The following is a 19021-nucleotide window of genomic DNA, read 5'->3' on the forward strand; positions in this document are numbered from 1 at the left end:
GAGGAGAAGGAAGGACAAGAGGGTTTGGTTCAAGCTGCTCAACCACAACACAGGGGCAAGGAGTCTCCCAGCATCCCCCAGCTCCAAAGGGTCCTTGGGGTCCCACTACTCAGCCCCCCGCAGACACGGCATCCCCAGAGCGTCACCGCCGGCACAACTTGTGAGCTCACGGCTACAGGGAGCCACAGTGGCACTGTGGTTTGGGGGGTCATGGAGCCGCTCCATCGAGGAGAAAGCACAGCTGTGGTGTGGGGGGTCATGGAGCTGCTCCTTCAGGCAGCCAGCACTGCCCACTGGGACCCAGGAGTGGCACAGGAAGACTTCAGGGGCAGTGGGTGCAGGCACAGGAGGAAGAGCATCCTCTGGGGGCCCAGCAGCATGACAGCTCCCATCACACCTGGATAAATCCCATGGGGCAGATATCTGGGCTCATCTCTGACAGCCAGGATGCTTGTGCCACTCTCTGCCTGGACTCTGAGCCCTGCAGTGACCCCTCACTACAGCCACAGTGCTGGGAGAGGTGCCCATTCCAGGTGAGGGCTGGTGGCAATGTGGCTGGACACAGCCCAGGCGAGCGCCAGAAGGGCTCAGACTGCAGTGAGAGGGTGGGATGAGGCACCATCAGCCCCTGCTCCCCTCACCAGCCCAAATTTGGTGAACTAACTGCCAATGCTGCCGGTGCCCAAGGGGTGAGATATCCACCCAATGACCAATTGCTCGGGACCCCTGGGGCAGGGATTGTCCCCACCTTAGTGAAAGGTTTCTGGGGGGCTGCTGGAAAAGTCATTAGCAGTGACAGCCCCTGCCACAGAGCGGTGACAAACAACCGGTCCCAGGGTGCAATTGTAGGAAAAGCAACCAGAGGGTGGTTGTGATGGTGGTGGTGGCCATGATGGCAGTGGTGCCACTGATGGTGATGGTGGAGGTGGCAGTGGCAGTGGTGGTGGTGACAGGGGCAGTGGTGACAGTGGCAGTGGCAGTGGTGGTGTGCTCCACACATGGGACCCACAGCCCCTGCACCCACCGTTACCAGGGCTCAGGATGGGGTCCCCCTCTGACCCCCAGCAGTGCCCCAGCCCTCTCCTCCTCCCTGTGCCTTCTGCCAGTCCCTGCCATGGGCCACATGCTGGATGTCCCCATGAAGACCTTGTCTGCCACAAGCCTGCATCCCCCTCGGAGCCGGCGTATCCTGGTGCCAGTCCCCAGCACGTGTCACTCACCTCTACCCACTGCAGCACCAGGGCCCTTCGTGCTCAAACAGCAGCAGGGAATTTGCCCAAATAAATCCTGTCCTCATCTTTCCTGTGAGCTCTGACAAGGCTGAGGTGTCCAGGAAAGTGGTAACACTGGGAAAAGGCAGGTGGCCCTCAAGTAACTTTTGGGGCATGGAAACCTCAACACAGGGGACTGTTAAGGAGCCCCCCAAATCCTGGGAACAAAATGGCATCAGTCACCCTTCCAGGACGGGCTGTAGGAGTATCCCTCTGGGATGTTTCGGGATGAGGTTGGCTCAGAGGAGTGCCTGCATTCGGGGTGGGTGGCAGTGCCCATGGAGGGGGGTGATAGCGTGGTTCAGAGCCAGCTCCTCTCCTGCCCTGAGGGATGGGCCAGAGGCGCTGGCTGTAATCTCCAGGGGAGCAGGATCGATGGAGGAGGGGAGCAGGAGAACCCCAGTAGGATGCTAGTGGTACTGGACCCGGTGAGGAGGTGAGTGCAGGGGCTGGACACCCCCAAGGTGGCAGATGGCCACAGCAACACATGGCAGAGGCCGTATCCCGGGGTCAGGGGACAGGGACGCGGCCCGCGCGGTGCCGCAGGGGCAGGACACCGGGACACGGCACCGAGATCTGACACCGGGATCTGACATCGGGACACAACACCGAGACGTGGCAGCGAAGCCCCCGGCCCGGGGCGGAGCCACCCCTTCATGGGCGTGGTTTGGTGAGACCACGCCCTCTTATGCTAATGAGCGCTGAATCACGCTCAGCGGGCCGCGGCCACCGGGCAGGACGGGCCCACCCGGGAGAGAGGGGGGACGAGAGCAGGGGAGCAGAGCGGGGCGGCCGGCGCGGCCAAATGCCTGCCCCGCACGCCGAGGACGCGCAGGGAGGCCCGTGTTCTGCCGGCCGCTCTGCGGCCGGCCCCGCCGCGGCATGGTGCTAGAGGGGCGTGGGGAGAGCGGCGGAGGCTGGCGGGCTCCCCCGCGCGCGCGCGCGCGCGCGTCGGTGCGCGCCGAGGCGGGGCGGGCGGGGGGGGCGGTGGGCGGTCACGTTGACGGGCGGGCCACCGCCATTTTGGCTGCGGAGGCCGTATTTAGGGGCAGCGCCCGCGCCGCCACCAGTGTTGCCGGGACGGAGCTCCGCGCCCGGCCCCCGCCGCCGCCCCGCCCGCCTCCGCCCCGGCCTCCTCCTTCCCTCCCCGCCCGCCCGCTCCCGCCGCGCCTCCGCCATTTTTGTGGCCGAGCGCTGCCTGCCGAGGACCGGCGCCGCGGCGGAGCCCCCCCGCCTTCCCTCCGCCCTCTGCGCGCTCCCCCTTCAGCGGCGCCTCGGCCCGGCCCGGCCCGTGCAGCCATGTCCTCCGGCGCCAGCCCCCGAGTACGCCTCCTTCTTTCGCCGTGATGGGCGCCTCAGCCGCCATGGTCTTCAGCGGTGAGTACCGGCCGTACCGGGGCTGTCGTGGAGGAGGGGGGGGAAGGGTGTTCTCCCCTGCCCTTCCCTCCCCCCGCCCGGCGGGGGCGCAGCCCGCAGGGTGGGGGGTCCTGCGGGCCCGGCGGTGGCTCCCCCTCCCCTCCCCCCGCTCCATCCGGGCTCCGGGAGCGCGGAGGGTCCGCCGGTGACGTCACCGCCGGCGGAGCCCCCGGGGCCACGTGACTGCGGCGGGCGCCGCCCGCCGCCTCCCCGGGGCACCGGGGGCCGGGGGTCCCCCGGGCACGGTCCCCCGTCCACGGCCCGGCCCCCTGTGCGTCGGGCACGACGGGCGTTTAAACCATTCCCGTACAACGCAAAGCCGGTTTTTCAGCGGGGTGAAACCTGAACGTGCCAGCGCTCGCGGCCGGTGACGCCGTCCCAGGGGGTTCCCGAGCCGCCCATGGGGCGATGCCCGAGCGGCGAGGCCGGTCCCGCTCCCTGCCTGTCCCTGTGCGGCTCCGGGCGGCGAGCTCGGTGAGCTCAGTGCGGTGTAAACTGGGTCATCCTGCGGTAGCGCTGGTGTGGGGACCATCCGCGCTGGGTTACACCAGACACACTATCCTGCCGTGCTTTCCCTTTCTCAGAGCCTGGCTAAACCCCTGCACAGGGTGACTGCTGATTCCTGGGGGGTGCAGACCTGCTGGTCTGTTTGGGTTATAGGGTGGGGAAGGCTTCAGCTGTTCTTTTCCCAAGTGCAAGTGTTACAGCAACTGGGAATAAAAGAACTAGGAACCAGTTTGGTTTTCTCTTCTGAAGTCTTAGGTGGTGCCTCCTCAGGCCGGAGGATATGGACTGGCCTTCATCTGCCACCTCACTTGGTTCCCAATTGGGCAGTCAAAACCCTTCAGTATCGAATTGGCTGTAGCTGGTGTGCTTGGGGTCTCACTGTGTCAATACAGCCTCTGAGATGGTGGCTGGGTGTGCAGGACAGATTTGGGGAAGCTGCTCTTGATTGATTAGTGTGGTAGATTAAATTGTGCAGACAGCCAAGTGGTGGATTAAAACGGGTGTTTGAGAGGAAGCTGTCTAGCCATGCTGATGTGGGCACCATGGACTGGTTTCACACCAGCCCCATTTAGGGTTTTAGTTTTTGGTAAAACAAAAGCCTAGCTGGCCGTGTTTGGTCTTGCTCAGTCTGTGCCTGGTGGTGGGATGCAGATGTCTGTGCTGAGGTCAGTTGGTGGCCTGCCACCTTGGAATTCAGACATTGTACTCGCACTTGACAGGTAAGGATTTCCTGAAAACTCAGTGGTTGGAATGCCACAGGAGCCAGTGTTGGGACTGCCAACCTACCTGCCTCTTACCTAATGAAGATAATGGAGGAAGAAACTAAGACCTAGTTACTTGTTGGGAAAAAGCAGTCAGCAGTACACTGCCTTTTGTAAAATAGTCCTAAATACTGAGCTTTCTTTCCAGGGGAGGAGTCACTGGACTCCTCTTGCAGAGTTGACCTCAGAAGCAAAAGAACATGTCTGTGTGGCTTTAGACACCAAGCTAAAGCCACACATGGGAGTGTGCTTCATCAGAACGTTGGGGAGGGATGTAGGCTTGAGTCAGTGCCTTAACAGGAATTCAGAGTGGTGCTGGCGTGTCTGAACCAGCAGTGCAGCCTTTCCTAGAAGCTGCACGGTGACAGCATGGTGCTGCGAGATTGCAGGGGGGAGCTTTGAGTGGGGTAACGCACAGTCAGTTCTTAAGCTGTGTTGATGAAGGCTTGGTATCTGTCCTGTCACTGCTGGTATGTGACTGGGCCTTGGTGCAGAATCTGTGTCAGGTGGCCCTGGACTCAATGAGCTTAGAGGTCTTTCCTAACCAGTGATGCTGTAATACCAGCAGGTCTGAGCCATGCAGGTGCTCTTGCTAGGGCCTCTGATGGGTTCAACAGGTTATAGATACTGCAAAGAGAAATTGTTTCTTAGATGTGGAGTTGTAGTGAAGCAGTTTGGATTTTTAAGGCAATATGGCAGAGATGTCAATATAGGATAAACTAAAATTTGCAGTGTCATGTAGCTTTTGTAAGGGAGTTGTGGCATGTTCTGATGCTAATTTTATATTGTTAAAAAACCCACCCTGATTTAGAAGAAAGGAGCTATGTCTGGACAAGCAGTGTAAAACTCTCTAAAACTGTTCCAGATCAGTGTTAACTAGTGCAGTGATCATGTCTGACTCATGCTGTATCTGAAGATCACATTCTTGTGGAGCTTGTAGTTCTGAGACCTGTTTGTAGTAAACACATTCAGGTTCCGTACTGTCCATGCTGGTTTGATGTGAAAACAAGTGACTTTGTGCAGTCCTGTGTGACCTGTGATCAGTACCTGCTGATGGTAAATAGATAGCAGAACTTGTTCTAGTCAGCCAGAGACAAGAGCAGACTGCTGTGACCTTGGGCATCTTCCAGCCTGTTTGGTTATTTGCAGATTACAACTTGGTTTCATTGCTGCAGTTCCTTATTTCCCATGTGTAAAATGTGGTGGCTCAGGGTCAGGTGTTGTTGAGTGATTAAATTATTGTGGCTTTTCCATGTGACTTGAGCTGCCAGAACAGACAAGTGTGGTGTTGGGCCAAGCTGGCTGGTTCTGAGTGTGCTGGTGATGTAAAGCCTGCTGTCCCAGATGTGCCCACTGCGCCCCTCATGGTGTGGGGAATTGTCCTTACACTCGCACTCCAGTTGGGCTTTCAGTGCTTTCAATACCCACTGCACTGCCAAGCAGCTGAAAGATTCCTCACAAAGAGAACTCCAGCCAGCAGTGTTAGATTAGTCCTGCGTCTCCTCATTGTTGCTGTGGAGCTAATGAAATAGTATTTTTCTTTTAAACTAGGGCTGCGGATATTATAGCAGTTGGTTGGCTCTTAAGGGACCTCCACAGTGGAGTTGCTGGCTCAGAACATGTCGCTTGATGCAACTGACAGCCCAGCACAGTCTGATTCTAGAAGGCATCGTGACTATAAACAACTTGCAGCCTCAAAGGCAAATGGCACCTGTGCTTCCTGAAATACTGTCTGAGAGGTGGGGAGGAGGAACAGGAGAGCTGCTTGCTTCTCGGGGAGGAGGAACAGGAGAGCTGCTTGCTTCTCAGGGAGGAGCTGTGGACCTAATCCCAAGAGGAGCTTGCAGGTAAAATGAAGTGGCAGAGCGTTGTGCGGCTCTAGGTAGTCTCTGCCCTAGAGGCCTGGTGGTGTGGGCAGGTGTGGGAGCTCCCAGACTGTCTGCACCAGAGATTAGCTTAAGCCTTCGTCCTTACAGCGGGTAAAGCAGTGGACTGCTAAGACCTACGTGCTGTAACAGAAGTGAGGTAGGCAATGTTTCTGCAGCTCGAGATTGAGGGAAGGCATCTCGACAAGGGCGTCACTTCTTCTCAGTAAATGCCAGTCTTGGGAACATCTGAAAATGAGATGGAGCGTCAGTATAAGCCATTGGCTCTGCAGAATGTGGCCGAAGCAGTTATGCTGCAGGTTGTACTGTGGCTTCCTAATGGATCCCTGTCTCACCCTGGAGTCACTGCAGAGCCTGCAGGTGCTTCCCCTCTGGTGGGAACATTGGGAGCAACAGCAGACATGGATGCCAGCTGCCTCAGGACCTCTTGGTCAGCTTCCTTTTTTTCCTTCCTAAAACTGGCCTCTTCTTTGTCTCCAGAGCCTGACTGGTCACATGCAGAGGTTGCAAGCTGAACAGCGTCCCAGGCTGTTGGGTGCTGCTTCAAGCAGTGGTTTACAGCAGTGTGGGCTTTTCACCAGGGAGGCATAACTGGCTGAACTCACTTCCTCCAGACTGAATCCTGTGAGCACGAGGCTTCAGGTCAGGCTGGTCTGACCACAGCAGTGTCTGCTGTATGCAGGCTTTTCCACACTGCAGGGATGGGGCTGTTGGTGCTGCTGAGTGCTGTGAGCTGCCCTTGGACCTGCTTGGTGGAAAGGGGTCCTGCTAACTGGTGTAACAAACTACTCTGCCAGTCAGTACCTAGAGGGCACTGGTCACCCAGGCTGTGAAATGGGTTGTCTTTAAGGTTGCAGGGGGGAGCTTGTATGATGATAAAGATAAAATAACAAGTGGGTGGATGGACTCTGCTGCTGGCAGAAGGGCAAGCCTTTGCTTTGCGGTGTAAGTGCTGGGCCTTCCCATACTTATAAATCAAAGGATTCTGTGTGCTGTCAGACAATCCAGAGTGCCAATTGCAGCTGTCCCAGCTCTTGGACAGTTGACTAGCAAGTCCTCTTTGCCTTGGATTGCTGCTATTGCAACAACTTCTCAAGGAGCTGGTGGACTTCTAAGTTCTCAGATTTACTGACACAAGAGTAAAAGGCCTGCCAGCCTTGCAGGGTTTTTGATAATGTAGGCTGACAGTGGCAGGCTTGGTGGATATCCACACACCCTTTCATTACATTAGGGAAGAGCAAAAAGCCATCGCTAATCCTGTAACAGGTGATTCACTGAAAGTCTTCAGAGTCTACAGCTTCTTGTAGGGCGGCTTCTCTGTTTACCCCTCAGGTTTCCATTGGGGAACTGGCTTCAGCCAGTGGGATGGGAATTTGCATAGGCTCCGAGTACACTTCCCCTGGCTGTCCTGTGGAGATGCACCTGGGAAGAGCAACAGGGTTTTTCCAAGCAGCCGTGGACTATCTGTTACTGTAACCTGAGGTGGAGCTGTGTCAAATGGGGGGGATGGGGAGGGGCCAGGGAAAACCAGTGGCAAGCAGCCTGTTTCTTTGGATGTGCCCAGGTTTCTGGCATGGCAAAGCGAGGACTGTACTGGACCTGGATGTCACCTCTAACAGTTCTCCAGCCATTTGAGAACAACCTGCTCAGGGATGGACAGGTGGTGTTGAATTGGTGCCTGTCTGCTCCCAGAGAAGCTGCAGAGGGCAGCCCATTTGATAGTGATGAGTTGTAAAAGGCTCCAGATGTAAGTGCTCATCCCAAGTGGTCTTTCAGGCTTGCTGTGGTAGTAACCTGTGGTATCCTAATTGGAAATCTGACTTGTGTCACTAGCTCACTTCCTAATGGAGGGGAATTCTGTATGTTAGTGCTCTGGAAATCTGTCACATGTGCAGTGTGGAAACCTGCTTCTCCATGGTGGGACACGGGAGGAATTCCTGGCTCTAAATGGACCAAATGCTGGTGGAGTGTGTGTGGCTGGTTCTGAGCCTCTCTGAATGTATCAACTGGTGAAACTGGATCTGTGCTATTGGATCTCCCTGACTGGAAGGCTCTCTGTAGCCTCTCCCTGTACCGAGAGGGTGTCACTGACTCACCTGCAAGGTCCCTGTTCTCGCTGTATGACCTGACTGAGCTGTCCCTGCAGCTGCAAAAGGCTGGTCCTGACGCTGGGACTGGCACTTGATGTGAAGAGCAGGCTGCTCAAGTGCTGACTGAGTGCCAGAGGCAGAGCCTCTACTGAAAGTCCTGGCAGTGGCAAGGCTACAACTGGTCTTCAGCCTTTGACAGTACAGTCTACATGGCAAGTGACTTTCTAGTTCATACCTGATCCCGGAGCTGCACAGCCTCATTACCTCTGCTACCACTTTGGACTAATAAAGCAACAGCTATGGTGGAGGTGCCAGGTGGCATCTCCCTAGCCCTGAGGGAGGGTGCTTTGCCCCCAGGAACAGTTCTAAATCAGCTCTGGCTTATGAGTTCAAGGAATAACTCAGAAGTATTTCAAAATGGAGTTAACCTCTGAAACATGCTTACTGGGAGTAAGTCCTGAATGGTGTGTAAAGCAACTTCTCCCTATTGTAACACCATTGAACTTCTGAATGGCACGGTTTCTGGTTAGAGACCAGCATAGATTCCTTCTCTGGTGAACTAAGGTAGGCAGAGTGTTTCTTCACCTGCCAGGGAAATGTTTTGACAGCTCTATGACTGCTCTACCTCTTTAAAGGTAGTGTTGGAGCTTGATTTGGGGGGGGGGTGTTAGAGATTAGGAGCTGGATAATCTGACACAAATATGGAGTCTTCAATGGTACAGCTCTTGTCCCATTTCCACTGTCTGCCACAGAGATTTCCTCAAACCCTGTTCACAGATTTTGGAAAACACATCCTTCTAATGCATCAGGGATATTTAAATTTGGCATATGAAGCATATGTGCTTCAGATGTTAAGAGCTGCCACAAGGTACAAGTGAAGTTGTGCAGGAATGTTCTGAGTGCCCACAGCCCAGAACTGAGGGGCTGTGCCACTAGAGGCTGGGTCATGGTGGGAAGCAGGTATTGACTGTGATACTGGGACGCTGTCAAAGGTGCAAGGAGAACTTGTCAGGCTGGTGAAGGGCGGTTAAAGCTGCCTTATAAGGTGCTGGAGGTGCCTGTTGGTCAGGGTGCTGATAAAGGCTTCCTTGGGAGCAGATGTATCAACCTCTGGAGCTCTGTGTGTGGCACCTGTGACTCCACCAGTGGGAGTGTCAGTAGAGCTTCAGTGACATTTAAAATTGTCATGTAAAAACTGGTACACGTAGGCTTTCTCTGTAACTGTGTCTAGACCAAGTTCGAGGCATAAGGTCTTGCCTGTTTGGGGGTTTTAACTGGGAACTGACAAACTTGTGCTGCTCTGCCCTTCCACAGAGGCTTGAGCAGGCTGACTTTCTGTAAATGGGGTTACAAAATCACCTGTAATCCATCACTGCATTAATTGCAAAACCTTTGAGTAGCTTCAGGCTTAGAGGAAGTAATGACTTATCTGACTTTAAATAGTGAACTTCCCTCATGAGCCTCTGCATTGCTGGAAAGGTTTTTAAAACATTGGAGATGGCTTCTGCTAAATGCTATAGCCAGGGTAGATAGTGGAACCAGGATTCAGGCTTACTTCTAGCCCTTAAAAATGCTTTATCCAACAAAAAGGGTTCTTAACTCAAGACACTGATTTCTTTCTAGACTTCTTAAGGACTAGACCCTTAAACAGGGCCATCACTGGTTAAGTCCATGTGCTAGTTTCCAGGCTCAACTTACATTTCCAGGTAAAACCTGCTCCTGGCTCAGGCTTCCTAAGCTGGGTTCTAGTTCCGAATTGCCCTGAACAGCCCTTTACATCACTCAGTGCCAGTCAGGGTTCAAGAGCTTTCCTAGTACAGAACAAATTGGTAGTTGATAATGAGGCTTTTCCTTGGGGTTTCTGTAACTAAAATTGAACTTCCTTCTGAGAATGAACCTTGTGTTACCTGTATGGATGGTCTGGAGTTGTAGTGCCAAGCCGGGAGGATGACTTCTCAAAGACAAGCTTTATGGGAAGGCCGAGCAAGCAGCAGGAAAGCCCATATATCCAAACCCTTCCAAATACCTCCCAGCAGCTCTCTGGGACAAGGTGCACCGTCTCACACTTGGATGCTAGTGTAAGGCAGCTACAGATCTCTGTGGAACAAGCAGGTCTTCCCTTGGAGAAACCTTAGTTTTTACATGGCTGGAACAAACCCAACTAGTAAGTCTCAACATTACCAAGACTTTAAATCCCCATCGTTTAAATACTCTCCAGTAACCTTTTAGGGCAGGCAAGAGCATTATTTTGCTAGGTAGGACTGTTACCTCTGAATATCAGCCTGTGTTGGAAAAGGAGCCTGCCTTCCCTTTCGATGCGCCTTACACTGCTGCTCCAGGGACTTACTCCTGGCTAGCAGCTGCATTGTCATCTCAGGGTGATGGTGAGTGCAGCCTGAAGTTCTGGAGTTCCCAGAGCACTCCACAGTAGGGCTGGAAGGAAAGGGGTCTTTTCAAGTGCCGCAGAATTAAAGAATGAGGTATTCATGGAAGCTTTTGTGAGACTAATACAAAGCTTTCAAGGCAGAAGTTAGTTTTTTGGGGAAGTGCTTTGGACTCTTCCAACAGGTCTCAGGTGCAGGTGATAAGCCCATGCTCTGCTTTGGATCCTTTGTGGGTCTCTGCACGTTCAGGTGTTGACACAAGTGATGAGCCAACCTTAGGGGTAAGGTGGTTGTGGCCCTCTGTAACCCACAAGCCAGACTGTACTTTGTGGTTCCAGTGGTTGGATTAACAAATGTTTGGACCTGAATCCTTTACAGGTGAGATTATGCCAGAGGGTGCCTTTCTCCAGGGAATGGCATGCAGCAGTAATGGTTGAGTTTGTTGGTGTCTCAGTGTGTCTGATGAAGCTGCAATGGCACATTTAACCCTAGGGCCAAAGTGTAGGCAAATGGGTTTCCTGGGAGAAGAGGCCCCGCAAAGGTGACCTGTGCTCTGAGCTCAGCTCAGGTGGCTCAGAGATCAGTGACTGTAAAGCCCAGCTCTCAGCTGTGTTCTGCTGGGGTAGACAGCTGGGCTTTGTTGCGCCTTGCAGTGTGGACCCTGAGAGGAGGACACGGTGAGTAACGAGTTACACTTTGGACCTTGCGTTTCGGTCCCTAAGCAAGAATGGATGGCTGCTGGGGGTGTGCCCTGCTGTGAAGCTGGCCTTGGACAGGGTGTTCTGTTATCACTGGTGCTTGAACAGCACCTTCTTAGTGATCTGGCTTTGATCTAGAACTCTGGATAGGTCACTTCCTCATCCATTAGGCAAGTATTCCTGGCTGTCAAGTGACCCTGGTAATTTTGCACAATGCTTCCTTGTGCTGGCTCAGCTGTTCTCACACTGCAGCCTAGTGAAGGAAGTGGTATTTGGGGATGTGCCTAATTTTTTTTTTTTTTTTTTTTTTTTTTTTGTTCTCTTCCAGCCTTGGGAGCTGCATATGGAACAGCAAAGAGTGGCACGGGTATTGCAGCCATGTCTGTCATGAGGCCTGAGCTGATCATGAAGTCCATCATCCCTGTGGTCATGGCGGGGATTATAGCGATCTATGGCCTCGTAGTGGCAGTGCTCATTGCCAACGCCCTCTCACCCACCATCACGCTATTCAAGTAAGTTGCTCCATGTGGCACTTCTGTTTCAGATTGTCCTGTCCCTTTTCTGATGCCCTGAGTGTGGGTGGGGTTGGCTAAAGGCCCTGGAAGGGCTGTCGGTGCTAAGTGCTCCTGAGCTGGGCTTGGGAGCACAGGCTGGATTCCAGCTGTGCTGCCTCAGCCCCAGCGGTGCTCCCGGCTCCGTTGGCTGGCACAGATCAATCGGGCTCCCACTGTTGCAGCTCGTGCTGTGGGCTGCGGCTTGAGAGAAACTGTGTACAAGGATAGGAGGCAAAGCTTGTGTCATTGTGCTAGACTCTAGACCTGGAATGCACAGGTCTTTTGAGGCTGTCCAAGTTCTGCTGTTGCCTGGGAGATGCAAGTGAATAATTAATATTGCTTCTGCTTTATGTGATGGTAAATCAATCCCTAAGCTATACATTGGGCCTCTACAGCAGGTACAGTCTGAAACTCAATCTGTTCTTGGCTTTAGAGAATAGCTGGAACTGGCTTGGTTGAGACCTCTCAGAATAAAACAGTGCTGCTGAGGTGTGACAGGTATCTGTGTCACTGTACAAGCTGTACACGATGAGCAGTGTGCTTGGCCTAACAAGCTGTGGTCTAAAACAGCAGGTACAAGTGCTCCTATGCAATTAGCAGGTGGGCAGATGGTGAGAGGGACTGCTCCTCAGGTATCCTGCCTGGAAAACCAGTCCTGCCCAGCTCCTGCAGAGCAAGACACTTGATGTGCTGTGGCTGTATATAAGGTTGCAGATGAGCAGCTACTAACAGGCTACACTGCACTGTGGGACAGGCACTGCTGTTAGTGCTGCTCTGACAGTGGCTGGAGTGGCCACAGACAGACTGGGTGGCCACATGAGCTCCAGGTGCAGTAGCTTAGCTTGAACTATGAGTCCTACCTGAAGAGCAGGTGAAGATCCTTCACTGCTGCCCATTTCTTATGTATCGGAGCTGGGAGTGCCAGGAAGCATCTGCTTTGAGGTACACTGGGCTTGTCTAAAGAGTCAGGAGCTTAAGGCTGGGTGTCCTGTTCCTTGCCACTGAAACTGTGCCCATCTCTGTCCCGCAGGAGCTTCCTTCAGCTGGGTGCTGGCTTGAGCGTGGGCCTCAGTGGCCTGGCTGCTGGCTTTGCCATCGGCATCGTGGGCGATGCGGGTGTCCGGGGAACAGCACAGCAGCCCAGGTTATTTGTGGGCATGATCCTCATTTTGATCTTCGCTGAAGTCTTGGGTCTCTATGGCCTCATCGTTGCCCTTATCCTCTCCACGAAGTAAATGTTGCGGTATGATGTAAAGAGATGTAACAAATCCACGTTTAACAAAACAAACAAACAAAAAAAAGCTCCAGAATGAAAATGGTCTCTCCAATGTGTACAGTTGTCCCAATTTGGTAGTTGATCTCTTGTAAATGCGCAATGTATGTTAGTGACTTGTCTGTCCTGTGTGTACTTCAATATTAACTTGGATGGGCTGCTCCAAGCCTGCTGCATGGCTTGGGGTGGCCCGTGTGCAATTTTCCACCCATTGCTGTTAGTATTTTATGTATAAATATGAACTAGAAATGTAATTTTTTCTCTTCACTGGATGTTTATTTATAAAAGACTTGACATGTTCATACATCTATGGAGCAAGGATTTTCAATTTCCCATGCTATATATATTAATCTTATATATAGGTAGATTACACTGTGGGGTCAATTGTAAGTGCAGAGAATTCCTTGGATGTAACTTTGATTCTAAAGATTGCTGTAGTGTCCTGGTATTGGAGTATGAGAATTTTGTGTTTTATTACAGCAATTGTCCGAAACACTCCCGTGTTTCAGTAGTAACCGCGTATGCTCCGGCATCAGAGTTGTGCACCCAGTGTTGGGTTACAAACTTCTACCATGTTTCCAAATAAAACTTCCTCACTACATTGCTGTAATGGGTCCTCTGGCTCTGATTTCAGGTGGTTGCTGCTCCTTTGGGAAGAGAAGGGGTTCTCGGGGGGAGGCAGGTTCCTGGAGTGACTGAACACCTGCAGGAGTGGTGCTGCCAGCACTGCCATGCCTTTCCCTTTCTCCTGGGCAGTGGCAGCTGCTTTACCAGCTGTTGCTGTGGGCTGGACTCAGGGTGAGGAGGGATGCAGGGCTGTGTTTGGCCTGATCAGCACATCTGGCTCATGGTAATGCTCTGTAAGAGCCTGCGCTGAGGGTCGGGGAATGAGGGTGCCGGCTCCAACCTGTGACAAGGAAAGGAGCTGCCTTGTCCTGTCCTCATGCTGGCCCTGCAGAAGCTGAGCTCGTTGGAAGCTGTGGTCTCCACAGTAATTGCCTCTGAAGTACCTCAACAAAATGGCTTCAGTCAAGAACTTGTATTTTTAACTTGTAAATCAGGAGCATTTGAGTTGGGAGGTTCTGCTGCTGCAGCTACTGGAGTGCTGGAGCAGCGTTCTCTGGCCTGAGGATTTGAGTACTGCAAAGCTGCTGTGGGAAATAACATGTTGGGCCCTTCCAGGGCCGAATATATCACCTTAATCCTACGTGTATGGCTTGAAGAACAGGCCAAGCTCTACCTTGTTCAAGCCAAAATGTTGTTATTACACAGGTACCTAGTGCCAGCAGGGCCTTTGTGGTCAAACTAAGCTGCTGAATGTGGAGGGATCTGTCACCCTGGTTGGGAGTGGAGGTGTGCTGTACACGTGTTTCATCCATGTACCTGTCCAGTGAGTCTGGTGCAAGTACCATGAAGAGCTGTGGCCAAGCATAAGGAATTCACTGAAACTTTGGAACTGCTAACCTGCCAAGGGTGTTCCCCGAATGGAACTGCTTGGGAGACTGTGGCTATGAGCCAATCATTCTGCTAGGGTGTATTTTCACATGTTGGTGAAGGTGTAGTTTTGACAGTTGTTGATTATCAGTAATTACTGACAAATGTATTGGCTTATTCTGTTTGCTAAAATGATCGGTCAGCTGTGTGTGGCTCTGGGGTGGGCTGGGCTGGTGGTGCTTAGGAAGGGCTTTGCTTCATGGCAGTGCGAGCAGAGGTGCACCTGGGGCTGTACAGAGGCACAAGCTGACCAAAGGAATATTCTGGATCTCTGCTGAAGGAGTGCCTGGGGTAAGGGGAAGTTCGTGATCAGCATGATGTTGGTTGTTCTTCAGCAGAAGTAACAGACTCTGAACTTCTGAATTAGACTTTCCCCAGGAGTCATAAACATTTATGGGATCTGTAGCATAATTGTGTCTCACACTGACTGCAGTGGGGGCAGTTGGGGGGTGAATCCTGAATCCAGGCGCTCTGGAGAGCGTGCCAGGTACAGCTTGCAGTCCTGGTGAGAGGAATTGCATTTGGCTTGTGTGGCAGGGTCCTAGCTGGGGAGAGGGTCCCAGCTGGGGCTGCCACTGTGCTTATCTTGTGGCTTTACCTGCTTTGGGGACCCTGTGCCAGCCTTTTTGCCAACTGACAAGGACACAAGCAAATTGCATTTAAGAGAGCAGCCAAATGCTGGTGACAGCTCTCATCTCCAAGGGCAATAAGCAATTGAAAGGCCCAGTTTTAGGTGGGTGACACCGTGCAGAGGCAGTTATAGGCTCAGGCGGGCGATGGGCACTTAGGGAGCCACATGCAGAGAAAATCCCTTCAGTGGCATTTTGTCTCATGCCTTGGAACGTGAAGCCTTTGTCATTGATATACAAACCCGTGCAAGGAGAGCTGAGCTGGGGGGAGCACAGGTGGGTGATGATCACTTTGTGCCAAGTACCTGCAGATACACCCGGAGTCACATTAACAGTCTGCACACGGCCAGGCGTTTTCTGATAGTGATGCTCTGGATCCTCTGTGATGACTCCAAGCTGAAAACTCGCATTTCAAGTCCTCCACTGGTGCTATTGCATCAGCAAATTTCCCAAGTGATTCAAGGCATTAAGAAAATGAGGGACCTTTTGAGTTTTTGGAATTCCTTTACTGCCAGGAGCAGGCCAGCTCAAAGTGCAGCCCTGGGTAGCAGGGAGGGACTCAGTGTTTGGTTTGGGAGGGGGAACGGGCAGCCTCGGAGCCTAGAATGAGTCCCTGCTGAGGAGGGTGTGTGTGCTGGCACATCCGTGGTGCTCCGTGCTGGGAGCACTGCAGAGTGAGTGAGTCAGCCCTGCGGAGAGCAGGGCTCTGCAGCAGCAGCAGCACAGGGACAGGGCCAGCAGCACTGGCAGCACAGACAATGCCTCCATAGAGCCTGCTGACCTTGCTCTTTGTTAACTCTTTCACTCTGGAGTGGGTTTTCTTTCATGCTTTTTCTTTTTTTTTTTTCGAAGGCGGCAGATTTTCTTCTATTTATTTTTTCTCCACTGTGTTGGAGAAGCATTTTTAAGTAACAGGATTTTATCTCTGATTCCTCAGGGACTGGCTTTCCTAAGGAGATCTGGCTTACAGAGAACTACAGTAATCTGGAAAAGTAAATAAGCTTTGGGGAAATAAAAACCTCGTTACGAGAAACTGATCCCAGAAACCAAATTGCTCTTTCAGGGTAACAGCAGAGCTCATGACTACAACTCTCAGTAACCCTTGTTTTCTTCCCAGGCTGACCATGGGGATACTGATTTTAGTGCATTTTACTGTTTCCATCCAGCCTTACTATCCAAACCATTGCTGTCCTCAGGTGAGACATATTTGTCTCTGACATGCAGGACTTGCCGCCTCTGCCCTTAGTTCTACAGCTATTGACCACCTTTTTCTCCTGGCATAATTAAGTCAAACCCAGAGTAAGTTCTCCCAAAGACACATATCCTGGAGTGGGAATTTTCTGTTTCAGGGTCAGAGGATTGTGTCACTGTGTCCCAAAAAGCTTCTCCATTTTTGTTTCTGTTACAGCTAATGAATGCTGTTCCTTTCTCTACAAGCCACGCTTCACTGAGCTCTTGAGAGCCTCAGCTTTGCAGCTCAGATCACTGGGTTTCTGCTGAGCTGGTTCCTGTGTCACAACACCAAAGCACATGGAAAAATCCTGCCCTGACCTTACAGTGTGGAAGGGACAAGGCTTTCCAAGGGGCCACACTGCACCCACAAGGCACCTACAGCCCCCTGACAGTTCCCACTGACCTGAGAGAGCAGGACGGGGCTCCTGGAGAACCCGTGGCTCATGTTTGCTGTTTTTCTTTTGCTGAGGGGATGAGCTGCCCTCACCAAAGGTCAAGTCTGGCCCTTCTGAATTCACCAAGGGGATACTGGGGGCTGTTGCAGTCCCAGAGCTTTTTTTGGCACTTGGAACTGTGTTGTCCATGCTGTTGCACTTGTGCTTTCCTCCTTTCCCTTTAGGGAGGGGAAAGGGGTGGCTTAAGTGGCAGAGAGTGAATTAAGCCACCTACACCTCATGGCTTTGCCTGCATGAGGTAAGCTGAGGACAAATCTTGGGAAATGGTATATATTCCCAAGACTGACAGTGTGTTCTAAGCAGCCTCTCCCCAGCTCTCATGTGCCTTGGGACAATTTCTTAGACCTCCTTGTCAATGCCTGTGAAAATCAGAAGCCAAGGCTGCATTTCACCAGCCCTCAGTGCTCCCTCTGGACACTCAGTCCTGCTCTCACAGCTGCTCCACATGCTCCCCTGCTCCTCCCAAGAGCACAGGTACAACTGCTCCTGCTGCCAGGCAGTGAACCTAATTTGGGAATTGAGCCAGGTTAAAAATAACTCAACCTGAAAAAAAACACCCCACACATCTGCCAAAGAAAATGCAAGTGAAACTACAGCCTGTGATTCCCTCAGCCTGTTACTGGGGCAGTGGAGACAAAGAGCATGGAATTATTATTAGAGGAATGTGCAGTATTGGCGATGCAAGACAGGGTTAATTTAACACTGAGAAATAAAAAGAGAGCATCCAAAGGGGTAAGCGTTAAGCAGGACAGGTACATGACATAGGCTGGGCTGGGTGACGTACCTGCAGCCTCGATGAGCAGATTTCCATCCCTTCCCTTCTGGCACAGGCTGTTCTGTTCTCCCAGCAGTGCAGAGGGAGGGCTGGGCCAGTTTCCAGCGCTCTGATTCAGGGGTTGGCTTGGTGCTGGCAGCCTGGAGGAGTGTTGGATCTGTGGCTGCAGGAGCTGTGTCCCTGGGGTGGGCCCAGGGCGGGTGTCCCTGTCTGTGCATTCAGTATTTGCCTTTACCTCTGTGTCTCCTCCACTGCCAAATAAAGTTACTGTCACAGCTCTGTGTGTTCCTGTGGAAGGGCCTTGTTTTGGCCACAGGCAGTTTGGGTGCCATATGTGCCTTTTGACGTCCAAATTCAATTTAGCAGCTTGGACAGGTCCTTCCTTCCTCACAGACAAATGAGCCTGAGAGCTGCTTCCAGCATTTATTTTCCAAACTTTAGAGTTTTGGAGTCTCCTCAGCTCCACATGTATGAAGCTACAAATCATTCCCAGCAATATGGTGCTGGGTGTCCCAGATGTGCATAATTTCATGAGGAAAACATTAAAAGCTCATCTCGTTCCACCCCCTGCCATGGGCAGGGACACCTTCAACCATAGTTGCTCCAAGCCCCGTCCAACCTGGCCTTGGACACTTACAGGGATGGGGCAGCCACAGCTTCTCTGGACAACCTGTGCCAGGGCCTCACCACCCTCACAGCCAGGAATTCCTTTCCAATATCCCATCTAACCCTGCCCTCTGGCAGTGGGAAGCCATTCCCCCCTGCCCTGTCCCTCCATCCCTTGTCCCAAGTCCCTCTACAGCTCTCCTGGAGCCCCTTTGGGCCCTGGAAGGGGTTCTCAGGTCTCCCCAGAGCTTTCTCTTCTCCAGGCTGAACACCCCAAGCATCTCCATGGCCTGAGAGATGCCATTTTTAGCCTCAGATCCCCAAAACAATGCTGCGCATAGTTTTCCTGTCCTCATCCAGCATCATTCCCATCTCTCCCTTTCAGGGCCCTTTCCTGGCATCCTGTGACACAGTAAGAGCAGTTTGTAGTGTGGACAAGCACTGACATCATGGAACACTAAGCACAGCACAAAACCTAATTAAAATCCAATTCCTGGCCAGACGGCAATGTTATGTTCCTGCACAATTATATTCCCCATCATTTATCTTTCCTGGGAGTATTCACCCGTGGAGCCACATCAGCTGGGTGGAACCCCCTCTCCCCAGCTGCCCCCAGATACAAGGAGGGCAGAGGCCTGGGGTGTGCAGGGTGGGAGTCCCAGGATGGGGGTCCCAGGATAGGAGTCTCAGGATGGGGGTCCCAGAATTGGGGTCTCAGGATAGGGGTGGCAGGATGGAGGTCTCAGGATGTGGGCTCCAGGATGGGGGGTCACAGAACTGGGGTCTCAGGATGGAGGTCTCAGGACAGGGATCTCAAGATGGGGGTGGCAGGATGAGGGTCTCAGGACGAGTGTTTCAGGACGGATGTCTCAAGACGGGAGTCTCAGGACGGGTGTTTCAGGATGGATGTCTCAGGACGGATGTTTCAGGACGGGAGTCTCAGGACGGGAGTCTCAGGACGGGTGTTTCAGGATGGATGTCTCAGGACG

The 19021-nt window shown here is 52.8% G+C and overlaps 1 protein-coding gene across 1 annotated transcript; it reads left to right on the forward strand.

Moving 5' to 3' along the window:
- Nucleotides 1-874: 874 nt before the first annotated feature.
- Nucleotides 875-13335, forward strand: ATP6V0C (ATPase H+ transporting V0 subunit c). Its single transcript, XM_029957885.1, is given in 6 exon segments — nt 875-985; nt 1988-2225; nt 2324-2607; nt 2609-2648; nt 11342-11525; nt 12598-13335. Coding segments are annotated over 6 exon segments (1062 nt in total). The 3' UTR covers nt 12803-13335.
- Nucleotides 13336-19021: the final 5686 nt, after the last annotated feature.

The sequence above is a fragment of the Manacus vitellinus genome, unplaced genomic scaffold (assembly GCF_001715985.3).
Source record: "Manacus vitellinus isolate BGI_N305 unplaced genomic scaffold, ASM171598v3 scaffold_12_pilon, whole genome shotgun sequence".
Lineage (NCBI taxonomy): Eukaryota > Metazoa > Chordata > Aves > Passeriformes > Pipridae > Manacus > Manacus vitellinus.